Source organism: Stenella coeruleoalba (assembly GCF_951394435.1).
Source record: "Stenella coeruleoalba genome assembly, chromosome: 2".
Lineage (NCBI taxonomy): Eukaryota > Metazoa > Chordata > Mammalia > Artiodactyla > Delphinidae > Stenella > Stenella coeruleoalba.
The window spans coordinates 145810417-145832116 of record NC_137147.1 but is presented as its reverse complement, the minus strand read 5'-3'; the positions used below and the strand labels follow the sequence as shown (position 1 = coordinate 145832116).

General features: G+C 43.6%; 1 protein-coding gene across 6 annotated transcripts in view; it reads right to left on the bottom strand.

The window, feature by feature from the left end:
* Positions 1–21700, bottom strand: part of RORA (RAR related orphan receptor A) — a 1120706-nt gene that overhangs the window by 724034 nt on the left and 374972 nt on the right. For 5 of the 6 annotated variants that reach the window (XM_079912654.1, XM_079912652.1, XM_079912651.1 and 2 more), the window contains 2 exons: positions 10722–10768; positions 10120–10360 (listed from right to left, as the gene is read on the bottom strand). In XM_079912654.1, the coding sequence (XP_079768780.1) occupies positions 10120–10285 (166 nt within the window). In that variant the 5' untranslated portion in view covers positions 10286–10360; positions 10722–10768. Of the gene's footprint in view, positions 1–10119; positions 10361–10721; positions 10769–19449; positions 19467–21700 lie in introns of those variants that run through there. The other variant, XM_079912655.1, reaches the window with a different exon arrangement.

Here is a 21700-nt window from a genome sequence, read left to right as displayed (position 1 = left end):
CCCCACTCGATGTCCTGTATTTTACTTTCTACCAAGTCAGAGCAGGAGACACAGGCACAATTTTCACTATTCTTTCGAATGGCTTTACTGGTAGAGCCGCAAGCTCACCGGCTAATTTTTAATGAATAATAAAAATGCCCGGTGGGATTAAAATATAATAATACTGATAATGTTCTACTGTTGAGGCACAGCCAAAACAAAGTTACTTTCATACATATCTACCACCTAAGGCTGGGCTGACCTGCGTATGTAATGTAATAGCCTCGGGGCGGGGCGTGGGGGTGTCTCCCAGTGGACAAGAACTTGCTGGAACTTCTGAGCATCCTGACATAGCACTCAAGTGGAAAGAACATGGTTAGGGAGGGAGAAGACCTGTGTTCTGGTCACAGCCTTGCTACCTACTAGGAATGGGACCTCAGGCACATTCTGATCTCTGTGGGTACCAGTTTAAATGGGGGGTGGGGTGTAGGCTAGATGGTTCTTAAGGCCTCTTCTGGCTCTAACAGGCTTTAGTCTAATAAAACATGACCCATGGCAGCCTCATGAGTGAGCCCTACATATCTAATGTACACCCCCAAGCTCAAGATTAGAAAGCGAGCTTTTGAATTTTCTAGAGCCCTTTCAGGGGTACATTCAGTTCTCCTACTGATTCTTTTGGGGAGCCTCGAGAAAGTTTAAGCAGCTCACCACTCTTCATGCACTTTCTGTAGAAACATGCTCATCCAAAGTGGGTCACGGTGCCAGAAACGGTAAAATACAGCTCCAGCAATTTCATCCTTCTCATCATCAGTCAACTAATACTCTCACTAGAAGAAGCATCGTCTTTGATTATCAAAGGATTTCATTTGCCTTTGCTTTCCCCCTGCTTCATTACCTGCACAATTGAGAGTTATGGGCAGTTCACCCTCCCAGGTGCTCTGTACTTCCAGATATAATATCCCTATCACACAAACGTTCCTGGGAGTACATGCTGTATTGTTACCGTGGCCTTTTTACCATCCACTGGCTTTATAAGTGTACAGTGAAAATGAAAAGCAATGCAGTTTATTGAAGAGAATTGCGACATGTACCCGTTTCTTCCGCCATTTGTCTGTTGAAAATCCATTAACTTCTAAGCAGTCACTCCTCCCCATGACTGGCGTTGATCATATGGGATTATATAGGCCTCTTTGCTTCTGGAAGGGCAGAATCATATCGGGTTGTCTTTTCTCCATCCTTGTCCATTTCTTCGGGTTTCTTTAAAACTAACTGGATGAGTCAATAAACACGCCAGCCATTTCCCTTAACACCTGTTCTTGCTCTGTTTCTCCAAATATTCCCTTACCTGCCTTTGTCAGTTGGCATTCTCAACAAGTTCATCATAACTTCTCAAAGTGCCAACTTTTCCTCTGTTCGTCGTCCTCGTTAAAGATAATTTAAACTGAGAAAGGCACATTCCCAGCCATTTCAGAGTCACTGCTAATTTCATCCTCTTTTGCATGGGAATCTCCTTCCCTCTAGAGATTCCCTTCCTTCACTCACAGCCCCCGCTCCCCAGCCCCCCACAGGCAGCATCCTTAATCTCTGTATACACGACCCCCTTCCCCTATTCCACCACTCTTATCTTTCCCCCCCAGTACTTCACCCAGTAAAACACACTTTAGCATGTGGCTCTCCTTCCTTCACTCCAGTTCTGAGAGAAATGTCTGTGTCTGGAGATTGTAAAGTCACCTTCAGGAAACAGGCATACAGTCGGCTGTCAATTAATCAGGATAAGACAGAAAAAATTACGTGTGCAGCGCTGCTTCTCAGTCCATGCCTTTATGCTTTGGGGACCAAGAGGATTTCTCCCACCCAACCTAAAATTCATAGTGATGCCTTTTGTTTAGCTATAACGAATTCTCTACCTAGCAGCACAGCTGTTAATAGTCTGGATTATTTTAAACAGTGATTACCATACCTCATTATAAATTCAAGTGTTGGTCTCTCCTGTTTTCCCCCCATTCTGTTTCACCTCTCTTCTTTGCAACCTGCCTGTTTATCCTTGGTAGCATTCTTCGCTTATAACATAAGTCAAATGACTCTATATGCTGTAATTTTTAGTCCCACATTCAGAGTCTGACATATAGATTTTAAGCCACTTGATTCTCCCCCATTAGGCACAGACCCGAACATCACCATTCTTGTCACGTATACAAGTCCATCAAGTTTCAGTGTCATTTATACACCATTTTATTGCTTTTTACTTCTTTCACACACGCCTACCACTTACGTACAGCAACTGCACAACATTCATATTTCATAAACTTCATCAGTATTCAGCCAAATCCTCCCCCGAAGTAAGCTAGGTATTTTTAACAGTGCACTGCCTCCTTCACAGGCGTGAGAATCCTGTACCAAGTGGTACCCTTCCTGGTACCCAGGAAGAGTTTTATCTATTATGGTCTGTTCACAGATGTAGGAACTTCCTAATTGTTTCAAAAAACTTTACGGTAGTTCATGATCAAAACTCAAATGCCCAACCACGCTGTTAGAGATCATTGGAGGCTGGATGACTATAAATCCTCTACACCTTGATTATTCCTATCCGTTTCCAGCCTCTGATTGAGCTCCAGGGAAAGCAGCAAGGGTGTAGAAACTACCTGGGACAGCCTGGAGGCCTCCAGCACCTTCCAGGGTGTGGGAAAACCTGTCCTCTCCACTGTGGTGGGTCCTGCAGACAGGGCCACGAAGGGCACCTTCTGTGGACAAGATACTCACTGGAAAACCACAGGGCTGTGCCATTGTCAACGTGCCACAGCACGTAATGGGATAAGACAGTTTGTAATAATGATGTGTCAGTGGAGGCCATAAACATCTGTTAGGAAAAAAAAGATTGTTCTTCCACCAACACAAGGGAATTGTTACCTGTAATTCCTTTTCACATTAGCATGTAAAAGCCAGAGACGAAATGGAGCCTGCCTAACCCACGGCTATGGTACCTTTATTCGTCATCATGCCCTACTCCACTTTTCTAAGGATTTCTTTAGACAATCGCCTTTATGTCTTTACTCCGAAAGTAAAATAATGATAATAATAATAATAAGGCTGTCACAAAAGAACACCAAGACTCCCAAGCTGAATTTCCAACACTAGGATATCAAAGATATCATAAGATAACTCAGTTATTTGTAGTGAGGTACATGGACCTAGAGTCTGTCATACAGAGTGAAGTAAGTCAGAAAGAGAAAAACACATAACCGTATGCTAACACATATATATGGAGTCTAAAAAAAAATGGTTCTGAAGAACCTAGGGGCAGGACAGAAATAAAGATGCAGACGTAGAGAATAGACTTGAGGACATGGGGAGGGGGAAGGGTAAGCTGGGACGAAGGGAGAGAGTGGCATGGACATATGTACACTACCAAATGTAAAACAGATAGCTAGTGGGAAGCAGCCACATAGCACAGGGAGATCAGCTCGGTGCTTTGTGACCACCTAGAGGGGTGGGATAGGGAGGGTGGGAGGGAGACGCAAGAGGGAGGAGATATGGGGATATATGTATACGTATAGCTGATTCACTTTGTTATAAAGCAGAAACTAACACACCATTGTAAAGCAATAATGCTCAAATAAAGATGTTAAAAAAAAAAGATATAAGATAACCACAGACTACCATTAAATCAGGTGGGACGGTCTTGAGAAAGTCAGTCTCTGACTGTAGTACCTGGGATGCTTTCCACACTGGTCCAGTGAACAAGGGCCTAAGCTTGGAGAGAGAGAGTCTCCTCTGGAGAAATCTAACTGTTCTTTATTGACATTCTTGAAAGTCTTCCTTCTAACCCTAGAATTTCCTAACTTTCAGGATTGATGAAACCCCTTCAACTCATCTAAAGGAGAGGCAAAAATAGCTGACATTTCTATCTACCACTACACAGGGGAGAAGTTACATAATGCTACGGTAATACAGCACGTAACTTATCTGTAAATAAAATAGCCTTCCTAAATTCTTAAGGATGATTTTACATCCTCTACACTGCTAGAGAAAGAATTAAGGTCTAGACTCAGGTTGAAATTTTCCTCTAAAGTAAAAATATCAACTAATCAGAATCAACTAACTGATGTGAATTTCTATTCTGCAACTTGCAACTCAGAGAACAAAGGAGGCAAGTAACAAAACATACTAATATTGAAGATTTAACCAAAAAAAGAAAACAATTTCCAAGCAGGGATCAGGACAGATTAGCCCAATTTCTGATACTGTCTCCATTTACAGTTGTATAATGTACAATCATAATTCATCCTCAGGACAGTGACACTGTGGTACCCTAAGATCCTCGAACCTCCAAGAAAGATTCAGTTACATCCTCAATGTTCTTTCCAGGGCAGGAAAGGGGATCAGCACACTTTAAAAACACATTCAGTAAGGAAAAGACAAAAAATATTTCTGCTCAATCTCCTGTTAGCCAGAAAAACTAATTCATCAGTGACACCTTGGTACTCTTATAGAAAAATCATGGTTCATTGTATATTAATCAATGCTCCAACACTGTCTACCTGTAGAGTTTTGGGGAGGTGTTAGTTCACAATATTCAACTGTATTTTTCTTAATGTACAGCTTAATAAGATGGATGAACATTTTAACAGCTCATTTCAAACCAACACTTTCCATTCCGAATGAGATACCAAAAAAAAAAACCACCCTTGTAAAAAAGCATTTTGTTTTAAATGATGGAAGAGAGAACACCTCAGAGAGGCAGAGAGAGAAATAAAGAGGAGGCTGTTCTTAAATTCTCAGCAAGGAAGACAGTCTTCATTTTCAGAAAGGTATTGCACATTCTAGGTTGGTGTTCACTCTGGCACCTCAAGGCCTTTCAAAGCAGACTCTTATTGCTCTGGAAGAACCTATTACTAGTCTGGGACGAATGGGTCAGGAATCTCCTTGAGGAGGGGAAGGATGATGTCTACCTCAGAGTCCCAGCACTCTGGCTCGTGAAAGACAAAGAGAGCAAGCAGCAGGATACGTCATTTGAGGAGAGCGGCATTCTCTGTAAAAAATTTTGTGCGTGGGGCAATCACATTACAACTCTTTCCCCAGACACCTGAAATGTAGTTAAGTATTTTGCGTCCACAGACACAGAAATACAATGATAAGCATAGAAGCACCATTCATCAAGGAGACCAGGAAGATGGGCGGGGGGGCGGGGGACACCCTCAGAAAAAGTGGCACGTGCTGTTAGGGACCACACCACACCAACGGAATTCGAAGTGACACCCAACTCAGTCTGTCCTTCCAACATCACATCACAACTTCCTAAAGGCAAGAATGGGAGAATCGGGAGAAAAACGTGAATCTTAACTCAGAACTGACAAGAGTATGGCCCAAGGAGAAGAACCCCTGGGCTTGTCTCACTCACATTCCAAAGGTTAGCTTTGGACAGGGATCAGTTTGCTTTCAAAAGTGATTCAGCTGTCACCAAAAACCCCAGAACATTTGCATCCGGAGGCAACAGCTATTGCGATTAACATTCCTACAACTCCCTACATCCCACTTAGGAGTCTGATGTGGAACCAGCAGTTCGCGCTTGTACCCCCCGCCCCAACCTCTGCTACCTGGAAAACACAAGCTTAAGGTCTCCTGGTGAGGGGTCTGGTCCATGCAGGCTCCATATTTCAGTTTCGGAAACAGAGACGTTTTCTAAAGCCAAGGGCTCCTCTTAACACCGGTAGGTTTTGGAAAATTCCAGCAGGTGACTAACATAAAAAAAGAGTCTGTTGTAAATGTTTTTAGCCACTCAGGATTTGACTTCTGGATTAATATAATTCAATTCTTTTTAAGAAAGACGAAGGAAGCAACAGAAAAGGTTCTCATAATCATCATCAAATGCATTTTCTAAAATTATTCTATTACATTTTTAAAGGGTACAATTAAAAATGTTTTTATGAGCAATTTACTGGAAAATAAAAGCCCCTTAGTTTAAAAAATAATTATTCCATCCCTCTGGCAAAGAATTTTATCCCAGCCAGTAGCTCCTTCAAACTATGGGGCATCATTTGTTCCCTGGGGAGAGCCAGGTCCACATAAGAAAAGCTGATTCAAGAATCAATCTCTAGAAAGTGCTCGAAATTGCCAGGCAAGAAAGCAGACCAGAAAGTGAATCAGTCAAGACTGAGGAGGGGAATGGTGGCACAGCACTTTGAAAGGCAAAGACTTCTGTGGGTCTAGAAGTCCTCAGGGCTCCATATAAACTACAGGCCTTCTTAACTGATTTTAAGTCAATCTAAGCGAGCTTCCAGGGGGTTCGATCTCAACCCAACTGAGCTTTTCAGTGTTAATCCCATCTTTTGGCTTCGATTTTTCCCTTAGGTCAGCCTGCCCTAAAAGCCTTCCACCTTCAGCACTGGTGTTCCCGACCGACTGCGTGACACACAGCTCCGTGAGGTAAACTTTAGAGAGGTAGAAAACGTAAGCTCTGGCATGCGCATAATAAGGAGATTCTGAAAGAGGGTTTTGTTTTTGGGGAGGGGGGGTTGAATTTTTAAATTTTATTTTATTTATTTTCTATACAGCAGGTTCTTATTAGTTATCTATTTTATACGTATTAGTGTATACATGTCAATCCCAATCTCCCAGTTCCTCCCACCACCCCCTCCTTTTCCCCCTTGGTGTCCATACGTTTGTTCTCTACATCTGTGTCTCTATTTCCGCCTTGCAAACTGGTTCGTCTGTACCATTTTTCTAGAGTCCACATATACGCATTAATGTACGATATTTGTTTTTCTCTTTCTGGCTTACTTGAAAGAGGGTTTTTAACAACAGTTATGTCACAATGCTCATGGCTCCCTGACGTCCCTGAAAGCCTTGTTAAATTACAGCTTCGCTGTAGTTTTTCCGCTTCATTCTTACTTCCCATGTTGCCTCTTGCCTTTCTTTCTTCCCTTTCATTGGGCTGAAAAGATGGAACTGAACGACACCAGCCATCATTAATAGCACCCAGAAAACGGAACAGTTCCACTAAAACTGCTAACATTCCCTGCCCAGTTTTCAGAAGAAGGGGAGGCCGTCTTTCAGATTATGAAGTCACACATCTGACTTTGGAAGCTCAGGCACTCATGGTGCATGGCCCATTCACCGGTAGATTCCCAGGTGTTCAGAATCCAGCAACAGCTTCAAGTCTACCTAGGTAATGTCTCATGAGGTCACCTCAATGTCACGAGAATCCTGACCACAATCTCTGTGGACTGCAAACACTGGCTGCCTGGAAGCTAATCCAGCTACCTCTCTGGAAAGCATCTTCCGAATCAGAAAGCATCGCACTTCACCCAATACCAAGGACTCCACTCAACCCTCCTTGAGGTTGAAAATGCTAATTTTAAGGTGATGATGTTTGCTTTTCCTTTTGAGTTGTGTGCCTTTATGTTTTAAGTATTAAAAAGCCATAATCACCTAGTGTGTAGGTTAATTTCTTTCCGATATTGTAATTTATGCAACATTAATACTGGATGCCAGCTCCAATTTTCTTGCTGCTTACACTCTGGGAGCCGACTCGCATATTCTGCCAACTCCATTACATCATCTGAAAACCCAAACATTTCCCATTTTCAAATCACTCTCATCTACCAAGCATACTTACACATTCTCTCTTTTTCTCCCTAGCTCTCACTCTCAAAGGTTGGTACCCCTGAGGAGCAGACAGTACATCTGAGGTTAAAGTCTGCAAATGCACATAATTTCTGGAAGCTATTACTACTGCTGTGTTAGCTAAAGGATGCCTCCATCTCTGACCTTCCTTTTTCCATTCAGACTGTTATATAACCTAGTGCCTGCGTGCAGGATGTGAGTTGAGTGTTTGGGCCTTACCTCCTCTCCCTCCCCCCATTAAATCTCTGGAGGGATGGACAAGAGGTTGGTTCAAAGAAGAGAGAGTGGGGGGTGGCCCTCTAGGGGGCAAGGGGATGTGGGTCAGCAGGTCAGCTGTGCAAGAGGCATCCTACCCCTACGCTGTCCCTCTCCCCTTGTTGCTGAGCCTAGAGGGCTGGTGGTACTGAAAGCCCCATCGTTATATAATTTGCAAGAACAGCCAGTTACGGATTTGCTAGTCGGTTCTGCAGCCTGCCACCCCGATCTCTTGCAAGAACACCTTCTGGCAAGAATGACACCTGAAGATGCTAATAACACACGGGAGGGGGATGCCTAAGATGGAGGGGGGTGGCAGCACAAACCAGAAATTACTGTGGCTTCCTACATACTATGTCCCCCACCCTTCCCAAAAAAAAAGCCTCAGAAACACATGAAGGGGATTTTCTCCAGTGTTTCTGATTAACCCTGTTACATAACCCGCTCGCATTCCAAATCCACCGTCTCAGGTCTAAATATACTCTGTGCAGCCAAAAGCTCGCCACACACAAACTCCCCGAGCTAGCTGCAGGTCCCGGCCCCCAGCCCCGATCCCCCTCCCTGTACTCCCGACCCTCGCTGCCCCCTCCCTCCCGCTCAAACCGCAGTTCAATGTGTTCACTCTTTCGAAATCGCCTTTAATTAAATGTTTTTCGCGTGTGTCATCCTGATGGCTTTTACTGTACTCGAATTCCGTGAATGGGAAAGCGCCTGGACAGGGGGTGTGGCTAAGGTGTGTGTGTAGGGGGGGAATACTGTAAAACAGCTAGCACATGATCAGCCATATTCCTACCTCCAACTCTAACATCGAGAAGAAGGGAGCGGCTCCCGGGGGCCCACACTCGCCTCTCCCGCCCTCCCCAATCGCCGCCAGAAGCCGAGTGGCAAGAGGAGGGGGCCCGCTGGGCCAGTGCCCAAGCCAGGGCTGGAGATCCTCTCTGCCCCCCAGCCCTGGGCGGCTCGCGCGAGCCTGCTTCCTCTAGAGTGACAGGGATGATTTATACATTATTAACAACAGTAATTAAAGCCGTAGCTTCCTCCTGTTGTTTGCAAACTCCAGGCGCATTCAAATAAATAATCCCCCATCCCCAAGAAAAACCCCACATCAGGTGCCGATACCTTTAAGAAAGAAGGAAGAGGGTGAGCTTTCCCCAACACTCCACTTTAACTAGAAAAAAAAGCAAGGAGGAGGCAATGGAGCCCCCTGCAAACAAACACATACACACGCACACACATTCTACAAAATGAAGTGTGTAAATATCGCCCGGGGAGGGGGGAACATCGATCGCACTATCCAACCAGCATTCAACTCGCACTGACCATTCCCAGGTTCTTGCAGAAACGCTTGGAGAGGGAAGGATTTCCCAGGTCAGAAATAAGTTTGGGTGCCTTGGCGATCTTTCTTTTTCTGCTTGTTTGCTTTTGCAGACGCTCACTCCGAATGCGCGTGGAGCGCCCCACAGGACCGCCGCCCCGGGCGAGTTGACGCGCACACGCCCCCCGCCAGGCTGGGCGTCCGGCTGCGAGCCCCGGGTCTGCAAACTTGAGCATCTCCCCTCGCCGCGCCCGCCAGACAACTTGGCGAGCACCTCGCGCGCCCGCACCCTGCTTCCTCCAGCCCAATCTCCAAATCCCAAACCCACCGCCGTGCTCCAGAGAAGGTGCCCACGTCGCCCCCCAAGTCCAGGAGCGCCCCCTCTCCACCCCCGGGGCTGCCCTGGTCACTCAATCCTAACGCCCCCCTCAGCTCTGCGGGGAGCCGAAAACCCACCCCGTCTCGGGCTGCCGGGGCCGAGACTGTCAAAGGAGAAAAGGTAAAGGGGAAAGAGGGTGGTCATAAACAGAATTTTTTTTCCCCTTCCTTTCCTTTTTAAAGGACACTGCCGCTTTAAAAGTTTCTTTCCCGGGCCCCCACTCTCCGGTTCTCCGTATTTTGGGGAGCGTATTTAATTTCGGCAACGCGGCTTCCCTCCTCTCTTTGCAGAAAAATCAAAGCCAGGGGGTGAACCCGCCGGCTGTCAACCCTCCTGCCGCGTCCCCCGCCCCCCTCTCCTCCCGCAACCCGAGAACGGGCTGCAAAAGTTTGCAACATTTCTGGGGGGCGGAGGGGGGAGGGGAAGGGGGGTGCTCCGAGCTCTGGGCGCCGGCGCAGGCTCGCGCGCGGCCCCCGACCCCACGACCCGGGCGCCCGCTCCCGGCCGCCCCCAGCTCCGCGCCGGGGCTCCCGCCGCCCCCTCCTCAGCCCCTCTCGCAGCCTCCTACCTCTGCTGGTGCTGGAATAGCTCTGTCTGCGCACCGGGGCGGGCGGCTCGGTCTTGCGGGCGGATTCCTGGTTCAGCGGGGTCTCCCTGGAGCCGGCGGCCGCGTCCGCGCCGCTGCTGCCCGGCTCGCTGGCGGCGGGGTCGGGGGCTGCCGGAGCTGACTCCATGTTTTTTCCCAATGTAGAGATCGCTGGAGATGGCGAGCTCCGAGACTCCCTCTATCTTCTGTTTTCGGAGCAACTCTATGGTACCAAAAAAAAAAAAAAAAAAAAAACGGAGAAGGAGACCGGGGAAGGAGAGAGCAGGCGGCGGCGGGCGGGCGAGCGAGAGCGCAAGGGAGCGCGCGAAGTGTGTCTGGGTGGACGTGTGTGTGCGCCGGAGAAGGGATGGGAGGCGGGTCTGGCCACAGGCAGCGCTAGCGAGAGCTTCTCCAGCCGGTCCCCACACCCACATTCCCCACCCTCCAGACCCCAGACCGAGAGCCACGGACTGGCTGCCAATTTTGGGAGGTGGGGAAAAGAGTGGAGGAGGAGGGGAGAGCCTCACGTGCCCCCCTAGCCCAGGGACAGAAATTAAGATTGGCGACAATGATTCTGTACCTACTTCTGAGACTCTCTCGGGAGCAGAACTTGTCCCCATCCGCAGCCAGCCTGGGAAGAGACAAATCCGGTTATCCACGTCGGGGAATCGCAGGTAGCTCCCTGCCAGCCCAGACCAGGACTGAGGAGAAACTAAAAAGGAATTAGACCTGGGCTGACACCCCAAGGAAGGCAGAGGATGGGAGGACGGAGGACGTGGCACTTCTTACTTTGCCATGGGACGTCCAGTGGGTTTCCAGTATTGGTTTGATATATGTGTCTAAAACACAATTTGTGAGTCTAGAATTGCCATGGATAGCCAATTTTTGGTATGGTTGAAAGCGGTCGCTGTCAGCTCCTTTGCTGTTTCCTCCGAGAAGGATCCAGAAACCACTTGGCAGGGCAATTTCTACTAAAGAAAACTTTGGCTTGATTGGTCGAGGACTATCTAAACTGGATGAAATATGCCACACTGCATCTAGTTAATGCATGGCTGCTAATTGTCAATTCCCACTGGTACTATTGCTATAAAATGTACAGTCTCATCCATAAAAGATATACTGGAGAGGCGTTAATAACATCTGAATGATAAAATTCAGGTAATTAACAGCTTTTAATAAGTTACATCATTGTAGGCATCACTCCGCAGTCCCCCCTTCCACTGAAACACGCCCATCGGGTGCTTAATGAAACCCAAGGGTAGTGAAGAATTGCATCAGTGTTACTTTGATCTGGAACTCCACTATGAAGGAAAAATACAAATTGGATGAGTGGAAAATATTCAGGTGGTAGTAGCCTGATTTCCCTGCCTCAATACTCAATCCACCATTTCCTCTTGCCTGCCGAGACACTGATGAAATCAGTACATTTTTAACACACACCCACCTTCCTTTCAGAAGCCTTGCAAATTTTGACAACAAAAAATATTGTTATATACCAGAAGGTGGCATAAATATGAGTATTTAGGGGGTGGGGAGGGAATTGGGGAACATTTTGCTTTTGCTAACTTCCTGGTTTGGAAAAATGCTTTTGAAAAATAAGAGGAAAAAAACCTAGTTAGATAATAGCTTCAGAGGAACCTCCATATGCCAAACTTCACACATGGTTTGTGTTACTGTTACTGATCTTGGTCTGATTTCAAATACACAATGCTATTTGCCATGGTCTGTGTGTTAATCAGCAAAACCTGTGGTCCACTCTTCGGAGTGATGCAAATGAGATGTGAACAGTTCTGATACCTTAATCCAGTCTCTGCAAGGATCCCTGGCTTTTGCCTGTCTGTTGGCGCCTACAAACAATGCCATGATTGTCTCCTCCCTCCCAAATCAGATGTGTCGGTTTCCCCATACATCAAAGCACAGATTTCCAGAGCAGCCTTCACGCCATTTACAATGGGTCAGCCTGTTAATAACGTTCTTGATGCAATTGACCTAGCTTGTCACACTTGACTTTTCTAAGTAAACAAATATATCAAAGTGCACGGTTTAATAAATAAGTTCCTCTGGGACAGCAAGTATGTCAAAATACATCCACTGCTCCATATTTATTTTAGAATATTTGGGAGAAAAGAAACTTTTCATATTAAATTTCACCAATGATTCTATTTGGGATGCAAGCAGCTCAAAAAAGATCTCTGGCTCATTTTAGGTACCAATAGCAACTTATTAATATTTTGGGTGAAATGTATTCCCCTGGGCCTTTATGGGTTCTTTTGCTGTTTTCCTTTGACTAAACTGGTATTTGTTTATCCAGGAAAGACCATCCTGAGTATGGCCCCAGTGACCTTAGTTAAGAAAGACTCCATATTCCCGTCAGGGTACCAAAAAGCCATTTCTCTTGCCTTCCTAAAACAATTACTGCTTCTGCAATTTAAAACAATTGGGAACTCAAGTGCTTTCCCTAAGGGAAAAATAAAAGTGAGTTAGATCCATTCCTTGACTGTCAATCATTATTACTAAAGTGTAAATTACCTCGATTGGGGAAGTGTTTGAAACCTGAGAAGCACAGTGATTAAGGTTATATTTCTTTCCTTCCCTTATGTCCCTTCCCTGATTCCTAATTACAAGGCTTTCCAATTTTCCAAATATTTGGAAAGATGGGAGCCTTCCTTAGACTCTGTTCATTGTGAAAGGCAATAGTGTTTGCTTAAAAATGGTTATTTTACTTTGCAGTACTGAGTTCTGAGACAATGGCTTAGAAAAACCTATGCTTTGTAGAAGACAGAAGCCTAAAAACCATTTTCTGTAGACTCCTCTTGCCCCCCCCAAACTCACCAGAACTCCCCTACCTCCTCTTCAATCACAGGCTCCCCTCTTGATGGTGACTCCAGTTTTTTCTTATTCCAAGGTCATTACTGGGAAGCTCAGAGTTGGCTTTGACTCCCCTCTCTCACTCCTGCACCTCACTCTCCACAGCCAGCCAGACTCGCCAGTTGCTTTCAATTCTACCTCTGTGACATCTGCCCCTCCTTTCTGCAGCTAACACTCCAATTCCAGACATTATTGCTCGTCTAAACCATAACCTTCCAAATAACTGGCCTTTGGTCTTATAACCATGCTAATCCATCCCAGAAAGCATTGCCAAGTTCATTATCCTGAACTATAGTTCTCATTTCCCACCATGTCACTTCCCTGCTTACAAGACTTTAATGGCTCCCTATCGCCTATCCAATTAACTACTAACTAGTCAACAAGGTATTCAAGGCTCTACCTCACTTATCCCTGCACTCCTGCACCAGGGATGGCAAATTGATCGCATCTCATGAAGGAACTCCTGAGGCTGTCTGGAAAGGTGTGGGCTGTGATTGATGAATGCTGTCTCCCATGGGTGGAGGGTTGGGAGCGGGACACTGGTGCCAGGAGTTTGCTAAACGGCCTGACATCCTTACATAATTCCTGCAATCCATGTGTAATCCTCAGACCAGGCCACGTGCTGCTCTCTACTCTTCCTGCTTGTAGTGCAGGATACAGGCACAGTTGCCTCTGCCTCTTCTGAAATGCCTTTTCTTTTCTGCCTTCTCTGTTAATTGAATCCCTACCTTTCTTTAGAGGTCCATTCTAAAAGGCAACTCCTCTGTACAACCACCCCGGTTTACCCCAAACCAAATATTTGAACTGTCTTAGTACTGTGCACCCCTCTTAAGGCGTCTGGTCTGCCTTGTGCTGTGGTTGGTTGAACATTTGCCTTACCCTTCCTGGTGGAAGATCCATTCCTAGAAAACAGGGGCTTTGCCCTTGCACACAGTAGGAACTTATTAGAGTTAGTGGATTTGAGAAATGGAATTGATGATCTAATCATAAAGTAGCATGTCCACACAGTGATTCCACTACACAATAAGAATGAAAACCAAAGTGTTTCAACTTTCAATCACTTGAAATAAGCTTTTCCCTCCTGGATAAAAGATTAGTTGACATGTACAGGCTGTTAAAATTTATGTATGCAAAAAAATGTTGACAGTTATTTTCTTTGCATTTCTGGGAGAGGGAGAGAAGGAAAATTATGGAAATATATAGTAGAATTTCCTTGGGAGAGGGGAGCTTTCTACAACATACCTAAGAACAAAGAAAACAGAAAATTAAAACCAAGTGCCCAGGCAAGAAGTTTCTTTTCTTTCAAAAAAGCATCAAGAAACTGCAGCTGAGCTTCCCTGGTGGCGCAGCGGTTGAGAGTCCGCCTGCCGATGCAGGAACGCGGGTTCGTGCCCCGGTCCCGGAAGATCCCACATGCCGTGGAACGGCTGGGCCCCTGAGCCATGGCCGCTGAGCCTGCGCGTCCGGAGCCTGTGCTCCGCAACGGGAGAGGCCACAACAGTGAGAGGCCCGCGTACCGCAAAATAGAAGAAACTGAAACGAACATGCAGCACCACTCTTGGGCATGGGAGGGGCTCTCCATTCTGCTGCAAAGTTTATAGGTTTATGGTCAGAGCAGCCCCAACCAGAAAAGTCCAGGTTAAGAACAGCACTTTGTTCAAATCAGAGGAGGACCGGTGTAAATCCGAAGTCCTCATGGGTGGAACAGGAGATCCAGGCTTGCCAGATGCTTCAGAATAAAAAGGAAGATGAAGGCATGCAATGTCCACTCTGGATGATCCACTCCACCCCTCTTCCTATTTTGTAGAAGAGGAAACTACAGTGATTTGCTCAAGACACCCAATTAATCCATGGCCGGGTGTGGAATCTTCCTATTACCGGAATTCAAGATCCAACTCTGCCACGTACTAGCAGTGTGGTCAAGGATGAGTCACTAACCATTTCTACGCCTGTGTTTCCTCATCTATAGATGAGGGTAATTAGGAGGGTTAGATAAGATGAGCCTTCCAAAATGCTTGCCACTCAAAATTTTGCTATTATTGTTATGCATCTTTAATAAAATCCTGTATAAAACTGTACTGTCCAAGGCAGTAACCACTAGCTGCATGTGGCTATTGACTACTTGAAATGTGGCTGATCCAAACTGAAATACGTGATAAATGTTAAAAATCCACATTAGATTTTGAAGACAGTACAAAAAAATGTAGAGCGTCTCATTAATAATTTTATATTGAGTGCATGTCGAAATGACAATAGGTTGGATATATTGGGTTAAATAAAATATATTATTTAAATAATTTCATCTATTTTAACTTTTAAAAATCTGGCTACTGAAAATATAATATTACTGTGTACTTTACATTATACATCTATCGGTCAGGGCTGGTATGGAATGTGTCTGGTACATAGTAGGTATTCTAATGATTTAACTAGAGTAATTGCTAGGGTTCAGCTGGGGGGCACCACTGGGTCAAGAGTTAACATCCATCTTGTCATTTTACAAAATCTTAATCGCGTGCCTACTTTTTGCAGGGCATTAAGCTGGGTGCTAAGGAAAAGAGAAGCAAAACTACTGTGTTTTACAGAGAAAGTAAGATGTGTTCACCAAAACTAAGTGGCATTCAGTGATGAGGCTTCAGCTGCCCTAGAGACCACCACAAAAATAAAGGAAGCTGTGAATACATCAACAAATAAAGGAGTGCAATTTATTGAATACCTATTAGATTCTAGATACTCTCTCATGTCTCATAGTTATTCTATAGATTAGGCTCCTCCACTTTGCCATGAAGCAATTCACTTAACTTCTCTAAAGATCCATGTTTCCATTTATAAAATGGGTTTGATCACCTTTTTTTTTCAACCACTTACAGCAGAGTTGGTGAGGGTCTCATAATATAGATGAAAGTGACTTGGAGTCTTAGAGGAGTCTTAGAGGAGTCTCTCCAATAGAACCATATTTGTGTTATCCAGTATGATGGCCACTAGCCATATGTGGCTATTAAGCACTTGAGATAAGGTTGATGTGACTGAATTTTTTCCTTTTAAATAGACTCTATTTTTTTAGAGCAGTTTTAGGTTCAGCAAAATTAAGCAAGAAGTGCACAGATTTCCATATGCCTCCTGCCTCCACACGCTCACTGCCTCCCCCATAATAATATCCTCCACCAGAGTGGTACATTTGTTACAGTCAATGAACCTACACTGAACCGTAATTATCATCCAAAGTCCATAGTTTACATTAGGGTTCACTCTTGGTGTTGTACATTCTATGGGTTTTGACAAATGCATAATGATAGGTATCCACCATTATAGTATCATACAGAGTAGTTCCACTGCCCTAAAAATCCTCGGTGCTCCACCTATGCATCCCTCTCTCCTCCCAACCCCTAGCCATCACTGATCTTTTTACTGTCTCCATAGTTTTGCCTTTTCAAGAATGTCACGCAGTATGTAGCCTTTTCAGATGGGCTGCTTTCACTTAGTAATATGCATCTAAGTTTCCTCCATGTCATTTCATGGTTTAATAGCTGATTTGTTTTTAGCACCGAATAATATTCCATGCCTGGGTATACCACAGTTTATTTTTCAATTCACCAACTGAAGGACATCTTGGTTGCTTCCAAGTTATGGAAATTATAAAGCTGCTATAAACATCCATGTGCAGGTTTTCGTTTGGACATAAGTTTTCAGTTCCTTTGGGTAAATACCGAGGAGCCCAGTTGCTGGGTCATATGGTAAGAGTATGTTGAATTTTGTAAGAAACTACCAGACTGTATCCCAAAGCTCTGTTATCATTTTGCATTCCCACCAGCAATGAATGGGAGTTCCTGTTTCTCTACATCCTCTGCAGCATTTGGTGTTCTTGTTGTTCTGAAGTTTGGCCATTCTAAGAGGCTTGTAGTGGTATCTCGTTGTTTTAATTTACATTTCCCTAATGACATATGATGTGGAGCATCTTTTCATACGCTTATTTGCCATCTGTGTACCTTCTTTGGTGAGGTATCTTTTCCGATCTTTTACCCATTTTTAAGTGGGCTGTTTGTTGTCTTATTATTGATTTTTAAGCTATTTGTTTAGTTTAGATACCATTCTTTTATCAGATATGTCTTTTGGAAATATTTTCTCCTGGTCTATGGCTTGTCTTCTCACTCTCCTGACACTGTCTTTCACAGAGCAGAAATGATTAATTTTAATGAAATCCAGCTTATCAATTCTTTCTTTCATGGATCATGCCTGTGACATTGTATCTAAAAAGTCATCACTGTGTCCAAGGTCATCTAGATTTTCTCCTATGTTACCTTCTAAGAGTTTTATAGTTCTGTGTTATGCATTTAGGAATATGATTCATTTTGAGTTAATATTTATGAAAAGTTGTAAGGTCTGTGTCTAGGTTCATTTTTTGCATGTAAATGTCCAATTGTTTCAGCACCATTTATTAAAAAGACTACATTTTCTCCATTGTATTGTCTTTGCTCCTTTGTTAAAGATCAGTTGACTGTATTTATGTGGGTCTATTTCTGGGCTCTCTATTATGTACCATTGGTCTGTTTGTCTGTTCTTTCACCAATACCACACTGTCCTGATTACTCTAGCTTGAAAGTGGATTTTTAATTTTATTAACTTAAATAGCCACATGTAGCTAGTGGTCATTGTAATGGATGGTGCAGGCTTTTTATTTCAAGTTTTAATCTTTTGAACTTCTGCGCCACCTTCACATAGATATTCACTAATCGGTTTTAGATTCTATACATTTTTATTTTGCACCCGCTATGGAAACATGCTATAAGGGATTCTGATATGAATCAGGTAGATTTACATCTTCTGTGAGGGGGTAAGTCAAGTCCGTCAGCACCTGTACTCTAAGCTATGTAGTATTAAATGCCATGGGAGAGGTTCAGATAAAGTACTAGGATTGTAAAGAAAAAGCCAGTGTTCGCTGTTGGAGAAATCAAGGAAGGCATCCTTGAAAAGAGAGCTTTTCATGAGTTGTTTTTCCTGGAGTCAGGACTAAAGATATACATTTAGGAAGTGGTCGTGGGAATAGGTGAGCTTTTTGCAAAGAGATTTGCGGCTGCTGACTCCATTTCTGTTCTCCAGGTGGACCAACTCTTAATGTTATATACAGGCATTTTTCCACTGAGGAAATATGTAAGAATCTTCCTTGTGCAAGGCAATGTCCCAAAGAGAATACATCTCAAATATACATACTTTGTACTCCAGTCAGTGGTTCTCAAAGGGTGGTCCAAAGACCAGCAACATCAGAGTCACCTGGGAACTTGTTAGAAATACAAATTTTCTAAACTTAAAAGCTTTTGCACAGCAAAGGAAACCATAAACAAAACAAAAAGACAACCCACAAAATGGGAGAAAATACTTGCAAACGATCTGACCGACAAGGGATTAATCTCCAAAATATACAAACAGCTCGTGCAGCTCAATATCAAAAAAACAAACAACCCAATCAAAAAATGGGCAGAAGATCTAAATAGACATTTCTCCAACGAGGACATTGAGATGGCCAAAAAGCACATGAAAAGATGTTCAACATCACTAATTATTAGAGAAATGCAAATCAAAACTACAATGAAGTATCACCTCACACCGTCAGAATGGCCATCATCAAAAAGTCTACAAACAATAAATGCTGGAGAGGGCGTGGAGAAAAAAGAACCCTCCTACACTGTTGGTGGGAATGTAAATTGGTACAGCCACTATGGAGAACAGTATGGAGGTCCCTTAAGAAACTAAAAATAGAGCTACCTTATGATCCAGCAATCCCACTCCTGGGCATGTATCTGGAGAAAACCATAATTTGAAAAGATACATGCACCTCAATGTTCAGTGCTGCACCATTTGCAATAGTCAGGACGTGGAAGCAACCTAAATGTCCATCAACAGATGAATGGATAAAGAAGATGTGGCACATATATACAATGGAATATTACTCAGCCATAAAAAGGGATGAAATAATGCCATTTGCAGCAGTATGGATGGACCTAGAGATTATCATACTAAGTGATAAGTCAGACAGAGAAAGACAAATATCATATGATATCATTTATATGTGGAATCTAAAAAAATGATACAAATGAACTTATTTACAAAACAGAAACAGACTCACAGACTTAGAAAACAAACTTATGGTTACCAAAGGGGAAAGGTTGGGGGGAGGGATAAATCAGGAGTTTGGGATTAACATATACACACTACTATGTATAAAAAATAGATAATCGACAAGGACCTGTTGTATAGCACAGGGGACTCTACTCAATATTCTGTAATAACCTAAATGGGAAAAGAATCTGAAAAAGAATAGATACATGTATATGTATAACTGAATCACTTTGCTGTACACCTGAAACTAACACAGCATTGTAAATCAACTACACTCCAATATAAAATTTTAAAAAAATACAGATTTTTCTGGTCTCACATCAGACTTACTGAGTTAGAAACTCTGGGGGTGGGGTCCAGCAATCTGTGTTGTAAAAAGCCATCCTTGTGATTCCAATGCACACTCAGGTTTGAAGACCACTGTCCTAGATCCAAGACTACCTAAATTATAAATGCATATATATGAACAACTGTGAATCCTAAGGAGGGCTCTTATATGAGAGAAAAGATCCATGCCTCTGTGGACTTAACTTGGCCTACATCTGCAGCACAACCACTGACCCCCCACCCGGTCCCTGTAAGGAAACTTTTACCATAACTAAGTCTATACTGGGCTCATATTTTGGTGGTAGTTTTTTCCCGTTTTTTTTTTTTTTTTTCCCCTGTTTTTCCACAAAAACTTGGATAGAGCTTAAATTTTAAAATTAAAAAAAAAAAAAAGGCAAAAGAAAAAAACCTGTTAAACTAGCCTGGGGCACTGATGATTCAGAATGCCAGTTCTGCCCTGGTGAAGATAAATGTTTAGATGGAGGGCCTGTGTGAAACTGAGTAAGAAATCAGCAGGAAATATTTTCTGCTTAACAGATCAGAAGGGTGACAAAGACAGTAGCACTGTTCCAAAAAGCTACATCATAGTAGATATTATGGATTAACTTTCCTTTAGAAATAGTTCTAAGTTGCTCCTCTCTTTCATGCCCAAAGAAATGTAGTTGGCCCCAAAATGTAGTTGGCCATCTCACTAAATAATTTTTAAAAATTTTACATATGTCAGTTACTTTACACACCAATGCTGCCTAACAAAGCATCCCCAAACTCAGTGGCTTACAAAAATAAGCTCTTCTTTCTCATTCTTATGTCTGTAGGCAAGCTAGGGTTCAGCTGGGCTTGGCTCCTAGTGGCTGACTGGATCTAGGTCTGCTCTGTGCATCTCTCATTGTTCTTGGGACAGTGGTTGACTGAGGCCTGCTTTGTTCGTGGCCAAAGGCAAGTGCACAAGAGAGCAAGCCCATCAACCAAGCACAGGTCAAGCCTTCGCATGCATCACATGAGCTAACAGCCCATTGGCCAAAACAAGTCACATGGCCAAATCCAAAGTCAAGGGGTGGGGAAACACCCTCAGCCCACCAAGAGGCCAGGGCGAGGGTTTGAATGTGTAGCCCTACATACCACAGGAGAGTGAACAATTGCGGCCAATAATCCAATCATCAGAGATGGCTTATCTGTAGACCAGAGGTTCTCAAGCTTGGTTGCACGTTGTAGTCACCTGAAAGTTTTAAAACCTACTGATGCCTGGGTCCCACCCTCAGAGATTCTGGTTTGATTGGTTTGGGGTGCAGCCCAGGCTGGAAGCGGTCAAAGCTCCATGGGTGACTCTAATGAACAGCCGAGTCTGCTCAGCCGAATCTGAGAACCACTGATGTTAAACCAAATGCCATCAATAAAGGAAACCAAAAAATTTTGACCACTGCTTTGGGGAGGTCCCTTTCCTATTCATTTTGGGAACTCCCTATCTTTTAGGACCTTTTACAGTTAGAGCACATTATTGTGTCAGATGCAATTTCTGTTCCCTCTAGTGAGCAGCCTCAGGTCAAATTCATAAAAAGGTATCATCAGAGATTTTCTTAGGGTTGAATTTTAATGAATTGCTGGTGAGTCTGTTACTTAGCTATCGTTAAAGTGAAAACACTGGTGTGAGTGCTAATTGCTAAATCTCTATATTTCTGGAGAACCTGTGTATAAGAGTATAGAATCCTGCTCTTATTAGAAGTTAGGATCTATATAGTCTCAAGGCATAGGATGCTTGTGTAGATAATGTATGTATTTATTTTGTTTTTCATATCTTTTCATATTTTCAGTATGTATGTACACTAAGATTCTTTTTTTCTTTTCTCACTTTCTTCCTTTTTGTGCCTTCTGGCATTCAAAATTCTGTAAATACGTGGAAGTTATAAAAGACCTTATAACTGATCTTATAAAGATCTGTTCTAAGGGAGTTGTTTTCTGCCATACATTTTGGAAAAGGGATACCTGGGGCTAATTAAAATCAGCAGCTTTAGTCTTCTGTAAACCACGCTTCTTCCCAGCAGAGTTTTCGCCACTTAAGGGTCTCAGTGTATATTTAGTCTTAAGGCTCTCATGTCATTTATTTCATCACTAATTTTATTTCACAGTTTTCAGTTTGGGATCTTTCTGAACCTCTTTATGACACAGTGAAAATAAAAATATGACATTGTACTCCCCTTTCTGATTTTTTTTTTTTTTTTTTACAGTAAGAAAGCTAATATTTCAAGGACCAACTTGA